Source organism: Cricetulus griseus, chromosome 2 (genome assembly GCF_003668045.3).
Source record: "Cricetulus griseus strain 17A/GY chromosome 2, alternate assembly CriGri-PICRH-1.0, whole genome shotgun sequence".
Classification (NCBI taxonomy): Eukaryota; Metazoa; Chordata; class Mammalia; order Rodentia; family Cricetidae; genus Cricetulus; species Cricetulus griseus.
This window is the reverse complement of record NC_048595.1, coordinates 341,835,491-341,853,763: the sequence shown is the minus strand read 5'-3', so window position 1 is coordinate 341,853,763 and position 18,273 is coordinate 341,835,491. Positions and strand designations below refer to the sequence as shown.

At 39.0% G+C, this 18,273-nt stretch overlaps 1 protein-coding gene across 1 annotated transcript in view; it reads right to left on the bottom strand.

Annotated features, from left to right (window-relative positions):
- The window catches only part of Nup155 (nucleoporin 155), a 48,704-nt gene that overhangs the window by 14,881 nt on the left and 15,550 nt on the right, over positions 1–18,273 (bottom strand). The window contains exons 11-23 of the mRNA XM_027401330.2: positions 17,820–17,972; positions 16,456–16,556; positions 15,368–15,538; positions 14,308–14,418; positions 13,533–13,627; positions 11,430–11,518; positions 10,745–10,807; positions 8,993–9,140; positions 7,217–7,283; positions 5,662–5,777; positions 4,534–4,631; positions 2,483–2,613; positions 489–680 (exon numbers count right to left, since the gene is read on the bottom strand). Coding sequence (XP_027257131.1) covers positions 489–680; positions 2,483–2,613; positions 4,534–4,631; positions 5,662–5,777; positions 7,217–7,283; positions 8,993–9,140; positions 10,745–10,807; positions 11,430–11,518; positions 13,533–13,627; positions 14,308–14,418; positions 15,368–15,538; positions 16,456–16,556; positions 17,820–17,972 — 1,535 coding nt within the window. The remainder of the gene's footprint in view (positions 1–488; positions 681–2,482; positions 2,614–4,533; positions 4,632–5,661; positions 5,778–7,216; positions 7,284–8,992; positions 9,141–10,744; positions 10,808–11,429; positions 11,519–13,532; positions 13,628–14,307; positions 14,419–15,367; positions 15,539–16,455; positions 16,557–17,819; positions 17,973–18,273) is intronic.

Below are 18,273 nucleotides of genomic sequence, written 5' to 3'. Positions count from 1 at the left end.
TTTTTTTTTTTTTTTTTTTTTTTTAGTTTATGTGCATGGGTGTTTTGCTTACATGTATGTCTGTGCAGCATGCCATGTTCCTGATGCCCACAGACATCAGAACAGGGTGTCAGATCGCCTGGAACTGGTGTTACAGAAAGTTGTGAGCTGTCATTCAGGTGCTAGATACTGAACCTGGGTACTCTAGAAGAGCAGTCGGTGCTTTTAATCACTGAGCCATCTCTCCAGCCCCATAATCTTGGACTTTTAAAACATGGCCTAAAAATGTTGTCAACGATTTTCCTATATATAACACTTAAAAGAGTATACATGTATTTTTAAGAAGCCATGTGTTTCAACCCCTCTCTTAGTTGAGGATTCTAAGACCAGAACATACTAAGAGACTGCCCTGAGGTCATATATTGAAAAAGCATGAGTTCTCCATTCCTATTCATCACACTGTAAACCTCATCTATGAAAACACTAAAAAAAGCAGTGAACCGTCATACCTTAGAACAAACTGCATCATCTGTGCTATACAGAAGGGGACAGATGTCCTGCAGATGCAAACTAATGCCATCCACAGCAGCATTGTCTCTGATGTAGCAGCTGATAAGAGAAGCAATCAACGCACCGGTGAGCTCTTTGTCTCTGATCACTAGATCCTTAAAGGTAGTGATCTTTAGCTGCTCTTGAAACTCCTAGAGAGAGAGAGAGAGAGAGAGAGAGAGAGAGAGAGAGAGAGAGAGAAAGCCTTTCATCAAAATCACAGAAACACACACACAAAAAATTCCTAACAAAATCACAGAAACACACAAAAAAATATTCCTAACAAAGTGAAAATTATCTTTATTTATTTGTTGTTGTTTTCATTTTTGAGACAGGATCTTAATAGGTAGCACTAGCTGGCCTGGAACTTCTTATGTAGACCTGGCTGGCCTTGAACACAGATCTGCCTGTTTCCCTCCTTCCATATGTTAGGTTTACAGGTGTGAGCCACAATACTGAGATTTCATTAATAACAAAAAGCAATGTAAATACCAGCAGACTCTAATTTGAAACAGGGCTGAGTATGCAGCTTAGTCCTAAGGCCCTGGTTCAATTCTCAGTGTTGAAAAGAGAATACACTAAACCAGTGATACAGCTCTGCAAAAAAAAATCTACAGTAAAATCATATAATGTTGGAGGTAAACTACATAGGTCTAACTCAAACCTCTGACTTTGTATTTGAGAAAAGTCAAGTCAAGGCAGAGTCAGCACAGTACCAGGCCATGTTGCTTTTGGCAGCTGGCAAAAAACAATCACGAGGTTAGAGTTAATAAATCTGGCTGGAGCTGGGTGTGGTAGTTCACACTTTTCATCTCAGCACTTGGAGGTAGAGACAGGCAGTTCTCTGTGAGTTGAAGGCCAGTCTGAAGTACATAATGAGTTCAGGACAGCCAGAGCCACATAGATCCTATCTAAAAAAAGCCAAACCAAACAAAAGAGAATCTTGTGCATTTGTTTTATTTTTCCTAAATAATGTTAAATGCATGAATTTGTCCTGCATTTGGACAAATTTGCTTGATAAGATGAGTTCTAAAGGGTAAGTAAAGTCATTTATAGTCTTGTAAGTAATTTTATAGAGATGTATTTTCTTTTCTTAAATTTCACCAAAATATCTACAAAATATTGCAAGTTTTGGGACAAACACCTAATTTGCATTCCTCAAGCACATAATTGACAATGGAAGGAAAGGAGAAAGTATCTACCCTAAATTTATAATCAGACAAAAGTCAAAAGCATCCTTGCTGGAATGGAGAATAAAATAGTTTTCATTAACTAAATATAAGAGTTTTGAATTTTAGGGGGCTGGAGAGATGGCTCAGAGGTTGAGAACACTGACTGCTCTCTCAGAGGTCCTGAGTTCAATTCCCAGCAACCACATGGTGGCTCACAACCAGCCCCTGTGAGATCTGGTGCCCTCTACTGGTGTGCAGATATACATGGAAGCAGAATGTTGTATACATAATACATAAATAAAATCTTAAAAAAAAAAGTTTTGAATTTTAAAAAGAGGAAAACAAAGAACAGGCTTAAAAATAAGAAAAAAACGTTCGGCAACACCCACCATAAACACTTTCTGGGCACCAATAAAGAGACCAGGGGTCACAGTTTCACTTGAAATGCTGCTTATGGCCAAGACTTAAGGGGTCTGGAGAGGCAGCTCAGCAGTCAGTAGTACTGGCTGCTCTTCCAGAGGACCCAGGTTGAATTCCCAGAACCACCATGGAAGCTCATAACTGCCTGTAACTCCAGTTCCATGGAATCTGATGCCTCCCTTGGGCAGCAGCAGATAGGCATGAGGTGCTCTTATGTACACACAGGCAAACACGCATATATGTATACCACCCCCCTCTCTTGGAGCACAAAAACCTTTTAAAATAACAACAACAACAACAATGAAAGTCAAGGCTTAAGCAGTTTGGGAATCAAACAACCCCAAAGGACCAGCCGACCTCACCTTTTGAAGTTCTCCTACAATGACAGTAAACTGATGTTCACAGAGGAGTTTCCACAAAGCCAGAGCCTGGTAGGACTTTCTAACCAACTGCTGGATTGCTTGAAGTGAAATCTTCTCACTCAGTTGAGCCTCTAATGATAAAACACAACTAATGAAATACAAAATGACTCAGGGTGAACTGTTTTCTTATGTCAAATAAAACAGCTAAGAATGAAATCTCCATGTTTCTCCCTGACTCTAGCACAGACAACAATAATCACTGGTACATTCATTCTCATGAAATACATTTGTGTGTATACACACAAAAACATTTGCATTTGCATGCATGAAAATAAAAACATGGCAGTGTGTTTGTCACATTTTCTAAGTATGCCACATTTGAAAGTTCCCACCCAAAGGACATTTAGACACTACTTCAAACACACTGCCACCAAAACAGTAACATAGAAGGCCTTCTGGAAGGCACCATAAAGTTTCTCAGGACAGTTTCTCAAATCCTACATTAATAAAACCTAATACATTATTAAGTCAATTCAGTCAGTCATGATAATTTTGCCTTATCTTTAAATGAACAGCATATGTCAAAAGGGACAAAATGGATAAACACTATTGATGAGGAAAGTACTTCATTGTATGTTTATCTTATTGATTGTTGAATAAAATACTGTTTGGCCAATGGCAAGCAAGGACTAGGAGTCAAAGAGGATTCTGAGAAATGTAGTAGAGAAGTGGTGATCCAGGCAGGAAGTGACATGGCAAAGAGACTCATATCTAAGTGAGGAAACAGGAAGTATGTCCCTTTTCCCCTTTGCCTCCTCCAGCAGCAGGATATGAGCCACCAGCAAGGAGGAACGCCAATAAGGCGTCTGATAAGTCTTATAAAATATATAGATTTATGATAATTAAGACTGAGCTAACAGATGAGGAATCCCAGTCATTGGCCAAGCAGCTTTGAACCTAATACAAGTTTCTGTGTATTCAAAGGGCACTAACTCAGGCGGGCGGCTTGCGTAAAGCATACACATGGCAGGGCTCGAAGGCTTTTGGCAGAAAGATTTATCGTAATACACTATATATTGTATGTGTATATAATACAATAGAATGTTATTCAGTCTTAGACTGGAAATTCTAACTCATGTTACAACACGAATGAATGTAAAAAAAAACGGTATGCTAAGCGAAGTAAGCCAGTAAGAAAATTGCTAATACTAAGTACCCAGAGTAAACAAATTAAAGACTGGTAGGTGCTATAAATCTTCAGATAGGGAAAATATGGAGTTACTGTGTCGTAATGAGTTTCACTATAGAATAATGAAAAAGTTCAAGAGATGGATGCTGGTAACTATTGTTCAACAATGTGAATGTGTTCAACTGTCCACTTCAAGGGGACTCTGGGGGCCCTAAGCTGAGTATAGGTATTCCAGAGGGTATATTCAGACTCAGCTATGTCTCCATTGGTGACCCCACCAGCTTCAATGGACTATCCCAAACCAAAGGTCATCCAGATAGCCCTGACTAAAAGGGTCACACAACAAAGCTCAGTCATGAAGCTGGGAAAGCAACTGGGATGTATGTGGGAGGTTTGACTGGAGTGGAAGGAGGTAGGAGAGAGAGAGAGAGAGAGAGAGAGAGAGAGAGAGAGAGAGAGAGAGAGAGAGAGAGAAAAGAATGCATATACTTGTTTGAAACTGTTGACAACTGAATGAAAAAGCAACAAAAATGGTCAACTTTATGGTCTATGTATGCCATTATGAAGAAGAAATTCATCAAATAGAGTGCATCATGCTTTCTGGTGGCAAAGAAGTGTAAATATTTGAAGTACATAGTTTCATATATATATTATGAAGTTAAGCTGAATTACTGAAACCAGCAATATCCATGCTGCTTTATTTTAAAGCCACAAAGATGGCACTTCAATAATAATAAGTTTGCATTTTCAGAAAATCTCACTCTGAATAAAGGAAGTTCATTGTTTCTTATTCAGGTAATGCAATTCTTTGGTGGAGCCAAGTGTGGGTAACTGGTGTAACTGACCACAAGAAATAATTTACCATGAAACTTCCTCTGCAGCTCTTGTTGCATTTGCTGGGTGTTTCCATTCTCAGGACGCATGAATCCTACCAGCCTCTGTGGCACTTTGGCAGTAGTACTGAAACAGAAAATACAGACTGTGAGTGTGACAGCTTTAATGAGGTATGGAAGGTGTACAATTCTCATTCATCTCTCTGGGCAGTTAAAATGGTTTAACAGGTAACAATGCTTGCTCCCTAGTCTGATGACCACAGCTGGATCCTCAGAACGCCCACATGGTGGAAAGAGAGAGCCAATTGAAGCAACTTGTACTCAGACCTCCACATAGATGCTGTGGCACACCCCTCTCCCCCAACTTCAAATAAATGCAATTTTAAAAAATAGAGAAATAATAGAAGTGGACAGTCTTTCCTAACATTACAGAAAGGAATAATCCAGGCACAAAAAATAATATTGCATATTTTCATTTAGATAAAATAACAAGCTGATTCACTGTGACATAAAATAGACTACTGGTTGCAGGAACCAGAAGAGAAATGGAGAGAGACTGGCAATAGATACAGAAATGTTCCAGGATCAGATAAAAGTGATATTGTATAATCTCGTGAATACATTAGAATCTATAGAAAAGTACCATTTAATAGGACAGATCTTGGACAGGGCATGGTGACTCATTAATGCTGAGCACTGGAGGAGAGGCAGGCAGATTTTTATGATATGGAGGCCAGCCTGGTCTATGAGGTAAGTTACGGGATAGCCAATGCTACATAGTGAGATCCTGTCTTAAAAAAAAAAAAAAAAATTATGACTAACTAGGAAATGTTTGTGCACACATTTAATCCCAGCACTTGCGTGGCAGAGGCAGTAAAATCTCTGTGGTCAAGGCTAGCCTGGTCTACAGAGCAAGATCCAAGACAGCCAGGGCTACACAGAGAAACCCTTTCTCCAAAAACCGACTGTATAGTATAGTTCTGATGGTTCACACAAATACAATGGAAAAGAAAAACTGAATAGCCCGTACTTCAATGGTAGAGGACTTGCTTCATTGTGTGCAAGGCCCTGGGTTTCAGCTCAGCATCTCAAAGAAAGAAGAAAAAATATCTTTCATACACAGGAAAAGTGAATAAATAAATAAATCTGGTTCTTACTTTGGATTTCCTAGTGGTCCTCCGGAAAACTGGGAATTTCTATCTAGAAACTCCTGCAAACCCTTGAGTTCCTGCAGCACAGACTCCAGCAGCTGGCTGGGCACACTGCTTTCAATCTGTAAGAGGGAGGGTTTTCAAAAGTTGAAGACTTGGAAAAAGTGTACACATAAAAAAGTACTATTAGAGTCAGCACTGAATATATAAAGTTTTAGTTTTGAGCCAGACTATCTTTATAAATAGTACCGTTCTCAAGTCCATTCAACATCCAGTTAGACAAAATGAAGGGCAATGAAGGTTACCCCGTCCTCCCCTCCTGTTAACATTAACATATAATTTATGAAAAGAAAAACACAAATATAACATGAACATCTTAATTACCCACATTTTCGTGGTCATTGCTCAGATCTCAGTATAGCGTATAACAACACCCACATCTTTATGGACTTTTCTGGCAATCAATCAATCAATCAATCAATCAATCAATCAATCAATCAATCAATCATCCCTCTTCAAGGGAACCTTCCTACTATCATTATCTACTGATTCAGCCAGAGAAGCACATACAAATACTATGTTAGATAAAATGTATGGTTATTATTAGAAATGTGAACTCTAATCCTAGTACTTGGGAGACAGAGGAAGGCAGATCTCTGTGGGCTCACTCAAGGTTAGCCTGGTTTACAGAGTAAGTTCCAGGATAGCCAGAGCTGCTACACAGAGAAAGAGCCTCAAAAAACAAAAAACCAAAACCAACAACAACAACAAAAAAAAAAAAAAAAAAAAAAAAAAAAACAGAAAAAGGAAGGAAGGAAAGGAGGGAGGGAGGGAGGACGGAAGGAAGGAAGGAAAGAATGTGAACTTTAAGAGCATCACAATTCGGACTGGTTGTGTATGTTGGTACATGAGTACAATTCCTGTACTTGGAGGTCGTAGTAGGAAAATCACAAGATCAAAGTCAGCTTGAAATACATAGCAAGACCCTGTCCGGAAAAACAACAAAAAACTTACACAGGAAAACAGAACACCAAAGAAAACAAAGAATATTAAAGAAAACAAAACAAAACAAAACACCAAAACCCTGATACTTAACCATTTTAAAACAAAAGTGATGCTCCAGATTCTCCAAAGAAAATTTCCTACCTGCTCTGTGACAACAAAGCTTTGTAAGAGGTTTCTTTGAAGCAGTTTGAGAAGGTATTAACTCAGGCTAATCAAGTCCTGAGATTGTGATATTATTCTACATAGAGTGAGAGCAGATGAGGAGACTAAATATTAGGGCTGACTCTCTGACCCTCACAGCCACTCTCAGAGGGAGAAGGGCTATTCTTCTCATTTTGTAGTGGATTAGCAGGCTGTGAAAGTGTTAAAAACTTTGCTCAGTAAGTGACCAGTACAAGATCAAACTAGAAAGAAGACAGTTTACTGGATGAGAAGACAAACACCTAGGTAAAACAATCACTGCATCTTACTTTCGACATTAAGATACATGAAACACTACCTATTAACATCATCTATTGGTTACATACAAACAAGGAGATGACATATAGGAACTTACTGCAGTGATCTCCCTGTTGGAACTCTTGAATACTCTTTCAACAACTAAGCTAGCATCCCAAATATTTCTAGAACAAAAAAAGTTTTAATTATTATACTGTAAATGAATGCAACATTTTATAACATGTAGTTACCCTTCTATAGGAACATAAGGCTTCACTCACACTTTCAAACTTAGCATCTACTTACTTTTAACATTTACTAAGTTTCCTAGAAGATGGGGACGGCTCAACAAGAAAAGACACTTTCTTGTAGTACAAGCCTACTGGCCTGAATGCCATCCCTGGAACCCACGTGAAGGTGGAAGGAGAGAAAGGATTACACAAAAGTGTCCTCTGACATCCCCATGTACATTGTGGCATATGCTTAGTCTCCATCATGCATACACACCAATAATACATATAATTAAAAAAAGAAAAAAAGAAAAAAGTGGAGAAACTGGAAAACTTTCAAATATAACATCCCTATTACTCCAGAAAGAGTATTAAATGAAAGCCTACTAAAGAACAAGCTCAGTGGTTAAGAACACTTACTGCTCCTGCAGAGGCTTTAGGTTCAGTTCCCAGTACCCACCCACATGACAGCTAACAACAATCTGTAACTCCACTTCCAGGAGATCCAATGCCCTCCCCTCTTCTGGCCTCCATGGTCACCAGGCATACACACAGGAAATGCGTTCATACACTAAAATAAAAATTATAACACAGCCAGGCATTGGTGGCACACGCCTTTAATCCCAGCACTTGGGAGGCAGAGGCAGGTGGATCTCTGTGAGTTGGAGACCAGCCTGGTCTACAAGAGCTAGTTCCAGGACAGCCTCCAAAGCCACAGAGAAACCCTGTCTCTAAAAACAAAAAACAAACAAACAAAAATTATAACACACACGCCAGTATTTATCTCAGTATCTACACAGACATGGCAGCTAATCAGAAGGTATGGGAGGACTACAAATATGTGCACCATTGTTCATCCTTCCCTCTAGCGGTTTCCTCTGCGGGTGACTTCCATACCCGTCCTTAAAGGGATGGAAATTCCTCCTCATCTTTTGAATTGAGGCTCACTAAGTAAGGCAGGACACAGAATGTCACTGTTGTAAACAAGAGGCAAAGGGAGGCTTTTCAAGATTTTACATTCTCATACAACCCTACCACCATCAAGAGACAAATTCTTTTTTTTTTTTTTTTTTTAGATTTTATTTATTATGTATACAGTCCTGTGCCTGCATGCCAGAAGAGGGCACCAGATCTCACAACGGATGGTTGTGAGCTACCATGTGGTTGCTTGGAATTGAACTAAGGACCTCTGGAAGAGCAGTCAGTGCTCTTAACCGCTGAGCCATCTCTCCAGCCTGAGACAAGATGTTTTACAGAGAACAGAACTGTGTGCCCACTTCACACCAATGGATAAATGGGGCTCAAAGCATATAGCAACCCAGTTAAGAGAAATAAAACTGTTTCTACTGCCACATCTGATTGTATATGCATGAGTAAACCATGTAAGACCAGACCTGCCCAGCTAAAATCTACATACATACTACTCAGTTACAGTATGCTTTATGAGGCTAGTTATTAATGTGCATGAAGATAAAAGCTGAGGCTATACGCACTGAAATAAAACAATGAATACAGTTAAAGGCCAAAAAAATCTTATCAGTGGATGAGCTTAAACCTAAAAATAAAATTCACTAAGTAATGTTCCAAATATAGATTTAGGAATATTTCACAGTTGCAAATAGGACAAAATAAGACAGTAGTAAGGTAGTCTACAAAACACTTACCCCATGATTCGAGAAAAGTAAATGCAAATACCATTGTGTTTTCCTGAGTACACAATCTCTGGTCCAGTTAAACCACTCATGCTTGCAGCCTGCATTGCTGGATTTCCCAAGGCATACATTGGGGTTGACAGGATAGGAGGCTGAGCACCTGTACACAGATAAGAAAGTCTCTTAAAAGTAAATCCTAGGTTCACCGTTGGGGCTCATGAGCTCCAACCTGCTATTATTTTGCTAAATGGACATAGTATCAAACAGCCTTTGAATTCACATCTCTATTTCGAAGGATTAGTGTGCCTCTCAGACTTGATTGGAGAAGTTTCTTTGTGCCATAGATGGCAGTTAACAAAAAAACTCACAGAGGTTGAAATATTGAGAATAAGGACCTGTGGAGACTTCAGTCACAATGGGACACCTGTATTATAGCCTGACCCCACAACCACCACCAGAAGGTACAGGGACCATCACAGGAGATAAGGTGAGAGACTGTAAGAACCAGAGGTCAGAGAGTAACAGGGTGAGTGAGACAGTGTCTTGTGGACATGACAGGACTTGACTGCTATACTCATGAACTCAGCATGGCTGGTTATACAGGATTGAAGCAGTCAACATGCCAACATGGCTGAGGGAAGGGCTCACAAACCTCTACTAGCTGAGGAGCTATTGACAGTTAATGGTTTCTGGGTTTAAGGGTTGCTGGGGTCCTGGCATGCTACAGTGGATGGCCCCATGTCCATTAGGATACAAACAGCACTGGACTGGGTGGACTATTAAAAAAAAAAAAAGGAGCAGGAGAATGAAGGCTGAAGAGAGGGGTCTTGGGACAGTGGTTCTGGAAGGAATTAGGGATAAATATGCTGAAACACACTGTATGCATGTATGAAATTCTCAAATTAATAAAAATAATTTTTAAAAAATCTGAAATGTTCAGAAATTTCAATAATCAATTTGGTATATCTAGACAAAAAAAGGGAAATATTTAAATAAAGAAAATGGAAGAAATAGATACACATTTGATTTTGTTAGCTAAAAATTGTAGACTTGGATTTTTTGTTTGTTTAACTTTTTTTTTTGTTTTAGTTGTTCAACATAGGGTGTCTTTGTGTAGCTTTGGCTGCCCTGGAACTAACTTGGATGGTTTTTCTCAGCTAACTTTTCTTTTACATGATGAAAAGTAAGAAAACTTGAAATCAGTATCTAATGTTGGAGAGAAAAAGAATGACAGTCATCAGGACCCAGTTAATCCCCATATGCTAGTGAGAGACTGCCACACTGTTACAGGAATTCCTAAATGATGCATTCAAAGTCAATGCAAAAACTTGCTTGGATGCCATCTCTGCTAGCTGGGTGCTGGTGTGTGTGCTGATCTGTGTGTGCATGCAACTACAGACCAAACTAGATTTTAAGTATGCATCTGGGCTGCCGAGGGCAACCTTGATTTTCCTGGGCCTGGAACTTGGCTAATAGGTCAAGCTGGCTGGCCAGGAACTACAAATCCCCCACTCCCCTCGTCCTGTGTTGGAGACTACAAGTGCATATCAACATGCTGGCTCTTTTAGATGGTTGTGAGGATTGAATTCAGGTCATCGTGCTTGTGTGAATGATAAAATCCTCAAAGATATCCTCAGCATCGGAATTTTGTTTATATTTTTTAAGGGATTAGGTAAGTTCATCTTTTTCAACATTAAATATTAAAGACAATAACTAATGATAGAATGAACAGAAGTGAAATGCCAAAACATAGAAAAGAGGTACCGTGGCATGGTGTCCCCAATGGGGATGGACTCGGATAGGCACCACCACTAGGGACAGGAGAACCTGCAAGGAAAAAGAGAGTAGAGATTTGTAAAATATTTCCCCAGTGCTTTGGATCTCATCAAGATTATATTAAGAAGCTACTGTGAGTGTGACTGACACTACCTCCATACAAAAGAATTAGACAAGTATTCTATTTTCAGGTAGTCAGCTAACATTCTTCCATTTGGAAGACACAGATATGGTCTTGCCTATTACTTGATTATTCATCTCTTTCCATTTCTTTGAATACTAAGTAAGCTGTGTAGATAACTACTGGTTACAACGTATGCTGCTTTTTAGTATTCATTAAAGAGTCGGTATTGCCAGACATGATAGCAGCACACGCTTTTAATTCCAGCATTGGGAGACAGAGGCAGGGGGACTCTTGAGTTCAAAGCCAGTCTAGTCTACATAACAAGTTCCAGGCCAGAAAAGGTTACATAAGAAGACTCTCAAAACAAACCAAAACCAAAAAAAACCCTAGTAAACAAACAAAAAAACCCTAATAAACAAACAAAAAATTAACGGTCACTCTCTCAAGAATTGCTCATGTACTAATAAAACATTAAAATTCTCCATTTCATAAAGTAAGTCATCACTTCTAAACCATAAACCAAGGCTAATTTCAGTGTTCCATACTCACTAGAATACATTGGAGACCCCAGGATGGGACCAACATTACTCGGAGTGGGAAGAGTAGCTGGAAATCTCATCTGTGCTTCCCCGCCATACCTATTGTGTGTGACAAAAGGATGACTTGAATTAAATTGTGCCTCCTGTAAAAGCTGGGATAATTCCTGCTTCTATTCAGCTTATTTATATAAGTGGTAGACTTTAATGTATAGTGCTGAAGTGAGCTTTCTGCCTAGCAAAATCCTTTGATAAATGCTGATTTGAAATTGCTACCAGGAAATTAGAGGGACTCTACTAATGTCTAAAAAAGGATTTGTAACGAATAGTTTGCTTAATAACGAAATACACGGGGGTCTCTCTGACAGTGTGATTAGCCATAAATTTTTTAAAAATTAAAGATTTTTCTTTATGTATGTCTGTGTACCATGTACTACCTTGCACATGGAAGATACTAAAGGATGTTCAATCCCCTGGAAATAGTGATAAGACAGTTTTGAGCTGCCATGTGGGTGCTGGGAATTGAACCTAGGTCTTTCAAAAGGGCAGCCAGTGCTCTTGGCAGTCAGTGCTCTTAACTCCTTAGCCACCACTCCAGCCCCTATAAATTTAAAAACTATATCACATACTAAATTCTCGGCGAAATATTTTACAGAAAGAACATCTCTGAAGCCTGGGGCAAAGGTTAATGATGCAACACTTGGCTGGGAAGTGTGCATCCTGGTTTAATCCCCAGTACTCAACTGGGCATTGGTGGCACACACCTTTAATCCCAGTACTCAGGAGGCAGAGGCAGGTGCATCTCTGTGAGTTCAAAGCCAGCCTGGTCCACAGACCTAGTTACAGGACAGCCTCCAAAGCAATACAGAGAAACCCTGTCTTGAAAAACAAAAAACAAAACAAACAACAAAAAAAGAAACAACAACAACAACAACAAAAAAAAAAACCTCCAGCACTCAGTTTTTTTTTTTTTTTTTAAAGCTATCTCTTTGACTCCAAGTTTCCTTACTGTGACTCAGAATCCTTCAGTTCAAAAGAACTCAGAATCCCTCGGTTCGGAAGAACTGGTTATAATTGAAGAAAAAAAAAGATGCAGGGAAATAACTTTGGTGAAAGGTACAAAACAATAATAAAATTTAAAGAAAACCTAGAGAAAAGGAAGGCATGCATTGTAATCAGACTTCCAACAGCGTAACAGTTTTTTCGAGATTTCACTCTTAGTAATGAATTTTAATAATTTGCCTATTTCCTGCCTGGCAAAGCCTTACACTATCACACTGGTTTTTTAAAAAGTGGCCTGAAAGTAGTGTCTCTTTATCCCCAGCCTTCAAGAGGTAGAAGCAGGCAGGTCAGCTAACATGGGCTGCACAGTGAGGCCCTGCCTCAGAGGAAAAAAAAAAAGACCCAGGTGGCTGGAGAGATGGTTCAGCAATTAAGAGCCCACTGGATACTCTTACAGAGGACCTAGTTTCTATATTCAATACCCACATGGTTGCTCACAACTGTCTAAAACTGGAGTCACAGGGAGTCATTACACTCTTAAGGCCCCCCCCAAAGGCACATGCATGAGCTACAGACACATGCAAGCAAAATACCTATACACAAAAAATGACATAATTTTTTAAAAAGTGGTCCAGGAGATAGAACTTAGTATGTTTAAGACCCTAGATCCAATTTCCAGTTCTACCAAATAATCAATCAATCAAACAAACAAAAAGCAGGTCCTGGACTGGAGAGATGGCTCAGTGGCTAAGAGCACTGGCTACTCTTCCAGAGGTCCTGAGTTCAATTCCCAGCAACCACATGCTGGCTCACAACCATCTATAGTGGGATCTGATGCCTTCTCCTGGAATAAAGGCATATATGTATATAGAGCACTCATATTTTTAAAAAGAAAAAAACCTGGTCTTTCATATATAAATATTTCACAATAATTTTAAGGTACTTGATGGACATTTGGGGACTAAGGACGTAGCTCAGTGGTAGAGTGCTTAGTGCTTGTATAGCATGGGTAAAAAACCCTATGTTCAACATTCAGAAAGCACCTCCTCAACAAAGTGGCTCACTACTAAAGCACATGCATGCACGCACTCACACACTGCACCCTGACAAGTACCTAAAGAATGCTCGTGTAGCCCAAGCAGACACTTCTCTATCACAGGCAGCAGTGGAACAAGCGAGGATAAGGCAAGTTGCACAAGCTTGGTCTTCCTGTAAGGAAAAATGAAAGACACGCCTAGTAGTTAAAGCAAATGTTGAATAAATACATGCTGATACAGTGAAATCAACTGATATTTAAAAAATGAACAGCCCAGATTCAAAGTTTTGCTCAGGCACTAGTATTACAGATGCTTTCTCTTTATTAAAGCTTGATCACCCGTTATTCTTATTTTTTTCCTGTAGTCTATCCTTCTAATTTTAAGAAATTATCAGTAAGAGTCAACATTTACTAAATACCTATCATGTACTGGGTACTATTTTAAGAAGCCAGTATATATCAGTCCTTATAGCACAAAAGCAAAAACTAAAACTAAAGATTAGTGAATACAACTTTCTCATTCCATTGAGAAAAATATATTTTCAGCAGGTAGTTTGAATCCTGGAACTGTACACTTAACTTTAATTAGACAGTACCAATTTTAAGTAAGCCTTCTCAGTTTTAAATCTGTCAGAGTTCCGGCTATGAATCACTAATGTCTCCACATCTGCTTCAACTTCCTGCCTCAGGTTTATTCAGTGTGCTTGGTAACATACACTACATGTACATACTCTATTTGAGTACAAGACAACAGATAATCTATGTATTACTGTGTTTTACTTCCAATTTACAAAGAATTTTAACATCCTTGTTGCTTCCTTCTTTAAAATATCACACCATAAGGTATACTTACCTGATGTAATTTGAAGAATCTTTCAATCTCCTCTCCATCTCCACCCACGTTACTTACAAGCAGATGTCTCAGCTGATCTACAGGTCTAAGTTTATGAAACATAAGACTACCCTAAGAAGTCAAAATCAAGAAAGAACATGAATAAGTGATTACCAATCGACTGGTGGAGGGCTGGAGATGCAGCTCAGGGGGAGAGCTCTAGCCAGGCATGCAGCCCTAAGTTCTCTCCCCAGTAATACACACACCTGGCTGGCAATAACTGACTGCTATCTTATTTAACAATAAGCAACTCCAAGAATACAAAATAAACCGAACAACAATCAACCTATATCCAATTTCCATATCTACAAAGTAATTAACAATCTTACCCTTCTAATAATGCTCCTCAACCAGAGAATTAGCTGGATTATTCACATATTATTATTATTATTATTATTATTATTATTATTATTATTATTATTATATGTTGGCATATGTATGTATATTCATAAAAAATAAAGCTGAATCCTTAGTCATCCATTATACACAGATACATTCCAAACAGGTCCAAGGTTTAAAGGACAAAATAAAATTATAAATATACTAGAATAAAATACAAGTTTTCTTTTTTAAATAAACCTCAAACAAACAAAAAATACTTCAGTATAATACAAATTCTAAAAAGTAACTGTTACTGACTACTTTAAACTCATCTGTAGGGGAAATTTTCAATAGTTAAGTCACAAACTAAGAAAATCATGTGAAACTAAACCAGAAAAACTTAGTTTCTGTGACATATAAATCTTAATAAATCGTGACTCAATAGATGAAACAGACAAGTCTGCAGAAGTGGTGGTACAGTGGTCCCCCGTAATCCTCAGGACAGACTACAAGAGCTGCCTCCACCCCGAGATGCTTCAAACTGTGCATAATATCAGAGCAGAGGTATAGCTCAGTGTACAGTGCTTGCCTAGCATGCAAGGAGTTCCTGGGTTCAACTGTTCACACTACCATGAAAGGAAGACTTTTGTACATTTAATACAGCTTGTTTTGCCCCTATGAAAAGCAAATATGCACATACCTGTGCTGAGAGGAGAACAAACTTCTTGGGAGGCAACATGTGCTGCTGTACAACAACCGGCGAGTCAGTTATAGGGACATGATCTTTATTTAAAGGTGTGATGATTTTATCTACTTTTAAGTCATCTATTGCAGAAAGAGCCCAGGAGTGACCATCAACACGGGTTGTCATCTATGGGAAAGAAACACCCCGTTTTCATATTTTATTAAATTCACATATGCCAAAGCTTCTAGAAATAAAAACCACAAAACCCCAAAATAACCAAACTAAACAATGACAATAAACCTTCTAAAGCCAGTAACATGAGTATTGTCAACATATATTTAGCTTTTTACTATACTATTCTTCCAAACAGCATCTTTTATATGAAATCTGTCGGGTTCTTCCTTCCTTTTTCTGGATATACTCTCATATGCCTTCCAGGCTCTCTGACTACCTCCCAAGGCAGGCTACTAACTTCTGCAATCTAAATGACAAGGCTTTCACACTGGGCAGTGGTGGCGCACGCCTTTAATCTCAACACTTGGGAGGCAGAGGCAGGCAGATCTTAGTGAGTTTGAGGCCAGGTACTTGTAAACCACTAATGTGGGTGTTGGGATCTGAACTTGAGTCTTATGATTGAACATCAAATATGTTTTCCAAAAATTATGTCCCTCTAGAATTTCTTTTTTTTTTTTTAATTTAAATTAGAAACAGGCTTCTTTTACGTGTCAATCTCAGTTCCCTCTCTCTCCCTTCCTTCCCTGACCCCCACGGATCCTCCTAACCCCAACCCCTTTCTGCTCCCCAGGGAGAGTGAGGCCTTCCATCGGGGATCTTCGAAGTCTGTCATACCATTTGGAGCCCTCCCCTGTGTGTCTAGGCTGAGAGAGTTGCCCTCTATGCCCTCTAGAATTTCTAATCATATATTATGAAAATAGCAAGAATTCAGAAGACAAGTTATTTACCATACTATCTTCATTTAAAACATTTGTAACTGGAATAGTGATGTGTCCAAGTGATTGAATGACCAATTATCATGCACAGAGCTTTGGGTCTGATCTGAGGCACTACACATGAGTTTTATTGGAAGTCCCAAAACAACTGACCTGAGTTTCCATCATTGGCTTTTGGAAAGGAAATGTGTCATGGTTGATACACCATAAAATGTCATTATCTTCATTTTCTGAGGCTGTCATCAGTAGAATTCCTAAAAGTTAAACACATAAAATATTATTACATGGCCAGGCGTTGGTGGTGCATGCCTTTAATCCCAGCACTCGGGAGGCAGAGGCAGGGGGATCTATTAGGCTGGACTAGTCTACAAATAGAGTTCCAGGACAGGCTCCAAAACAACATAGAAAAACCCTATCTCAAAAAACAAAAACAATAAATAAATAGTCTGCATTACCAAAAATTCTAGTGATTATCAACAGTACATACAATTTATACAATGGTGGAAACAATCTAATGGGAAAAAATTGAACTTTGTTTTTAAATAAATGGTGCTTGGAAAAAATAAGTTATATAACTAAAAATGTTTACAAATAAATCGAAAAAAGGAAATGCCAGACCTATACCAAGTAGATACATCAAGAAATGGAAAGGTGGTCTAATTCAAACAAGTTACAAAATAAGTAAAAATAAATGACTTGAAAGAACCAAGTACAACATGGCTGGAGATAGCTTGTCCTGTAAGCAGAGGAATCCAGGTTCAATCCCCACAATCTCTACTCTGAGAGAAATGGATATGAGCAGAAGCCTGGGCATCAATGACCAACCAGCCACGTCTATGATGAGTTCAGGCAGTGAGACTTGTTTCCAAGAAAAAGAAAACTGAGGAAGGCAGACTGAGCCTGAGGAATGACACTTGACACTGTCTGCAAGTCTCTACACAAGTGCACACACAGAACATGTGATCATTAGAAAGCACTTACTAAGTGTCATTGATCTTATAGTGAGTAGCTTGAGAGAAACGTTTACTTTTTCACATTGTTGCGTGTCTGAAGTTTGTCAATTTTCATTAGTAACTTACAAAAACTTATTAAGTATATGCCAGGCTGTGGTGGTATACATCTTTAATCCCAGCACTTGGGAAGCAGAGGCAGGGAGATCTCTTTAAGTTCAAGGCTATCCTGGTATACATAGGAGAGGTCCAGGTCATCCAGGGCTGTACAGTGTAACCCTGTCTCAAACAAACAAACAAACGTGGGTGGTAGTGGTGATGAGAGAGGTGGCTCAGCAGTTAAGAGCATTTGTTGCTCTTTGCAGAGAATCTGGGTTCACTTCCCAGGTCTCATATTCATGCTCAAAGTCATTTGGGAAAACTACAGTTTCAGGGGATCTGATGCATTCTTCTGACCTCCAAGGGTACCAGGCAGGCTCTTGGTGAAAATACATACATATAAGTCGAACACTCATACACATTAAAAAAAAATTCTAATCTTAAATCTTACAGCACTTCAGAACCTACCTTTACTGTAAAGAGCTTTATGCACTTTTGAAGGCTTTTCAACTGTTGAAGATGCTGAGAATCCAGGAGGTAATCGGACGTGAACCAGTGTCAGCGTATTGGGACGAGCTAATGGCTGTCTAAATGGACAAGTGCTGAAATACAGCCTCACACCTGATAATGGGGCACAGACACCAATTAGTAACAAAAAGTAAGGACCAGAAGAAGTTTCACACAAAAACATAGACATCTGAAAAGCACACAGCACTTTCCTCACTGGCCTGAAATTCCACACTAGCAATTTAAACAAATTTCTAGAAAATGTCACTGAATGGAGCAGTGACAACACATTTTCTATAGCAAGAGCTTGTGACAAGCCAAGGGAACCTGTGTCTCAGTTAAGGATCTTTCACTAAAAATAAGACACTTACAGGACTAGTTATACATCACAATATGAGTAGGGAAACCGTAGCTC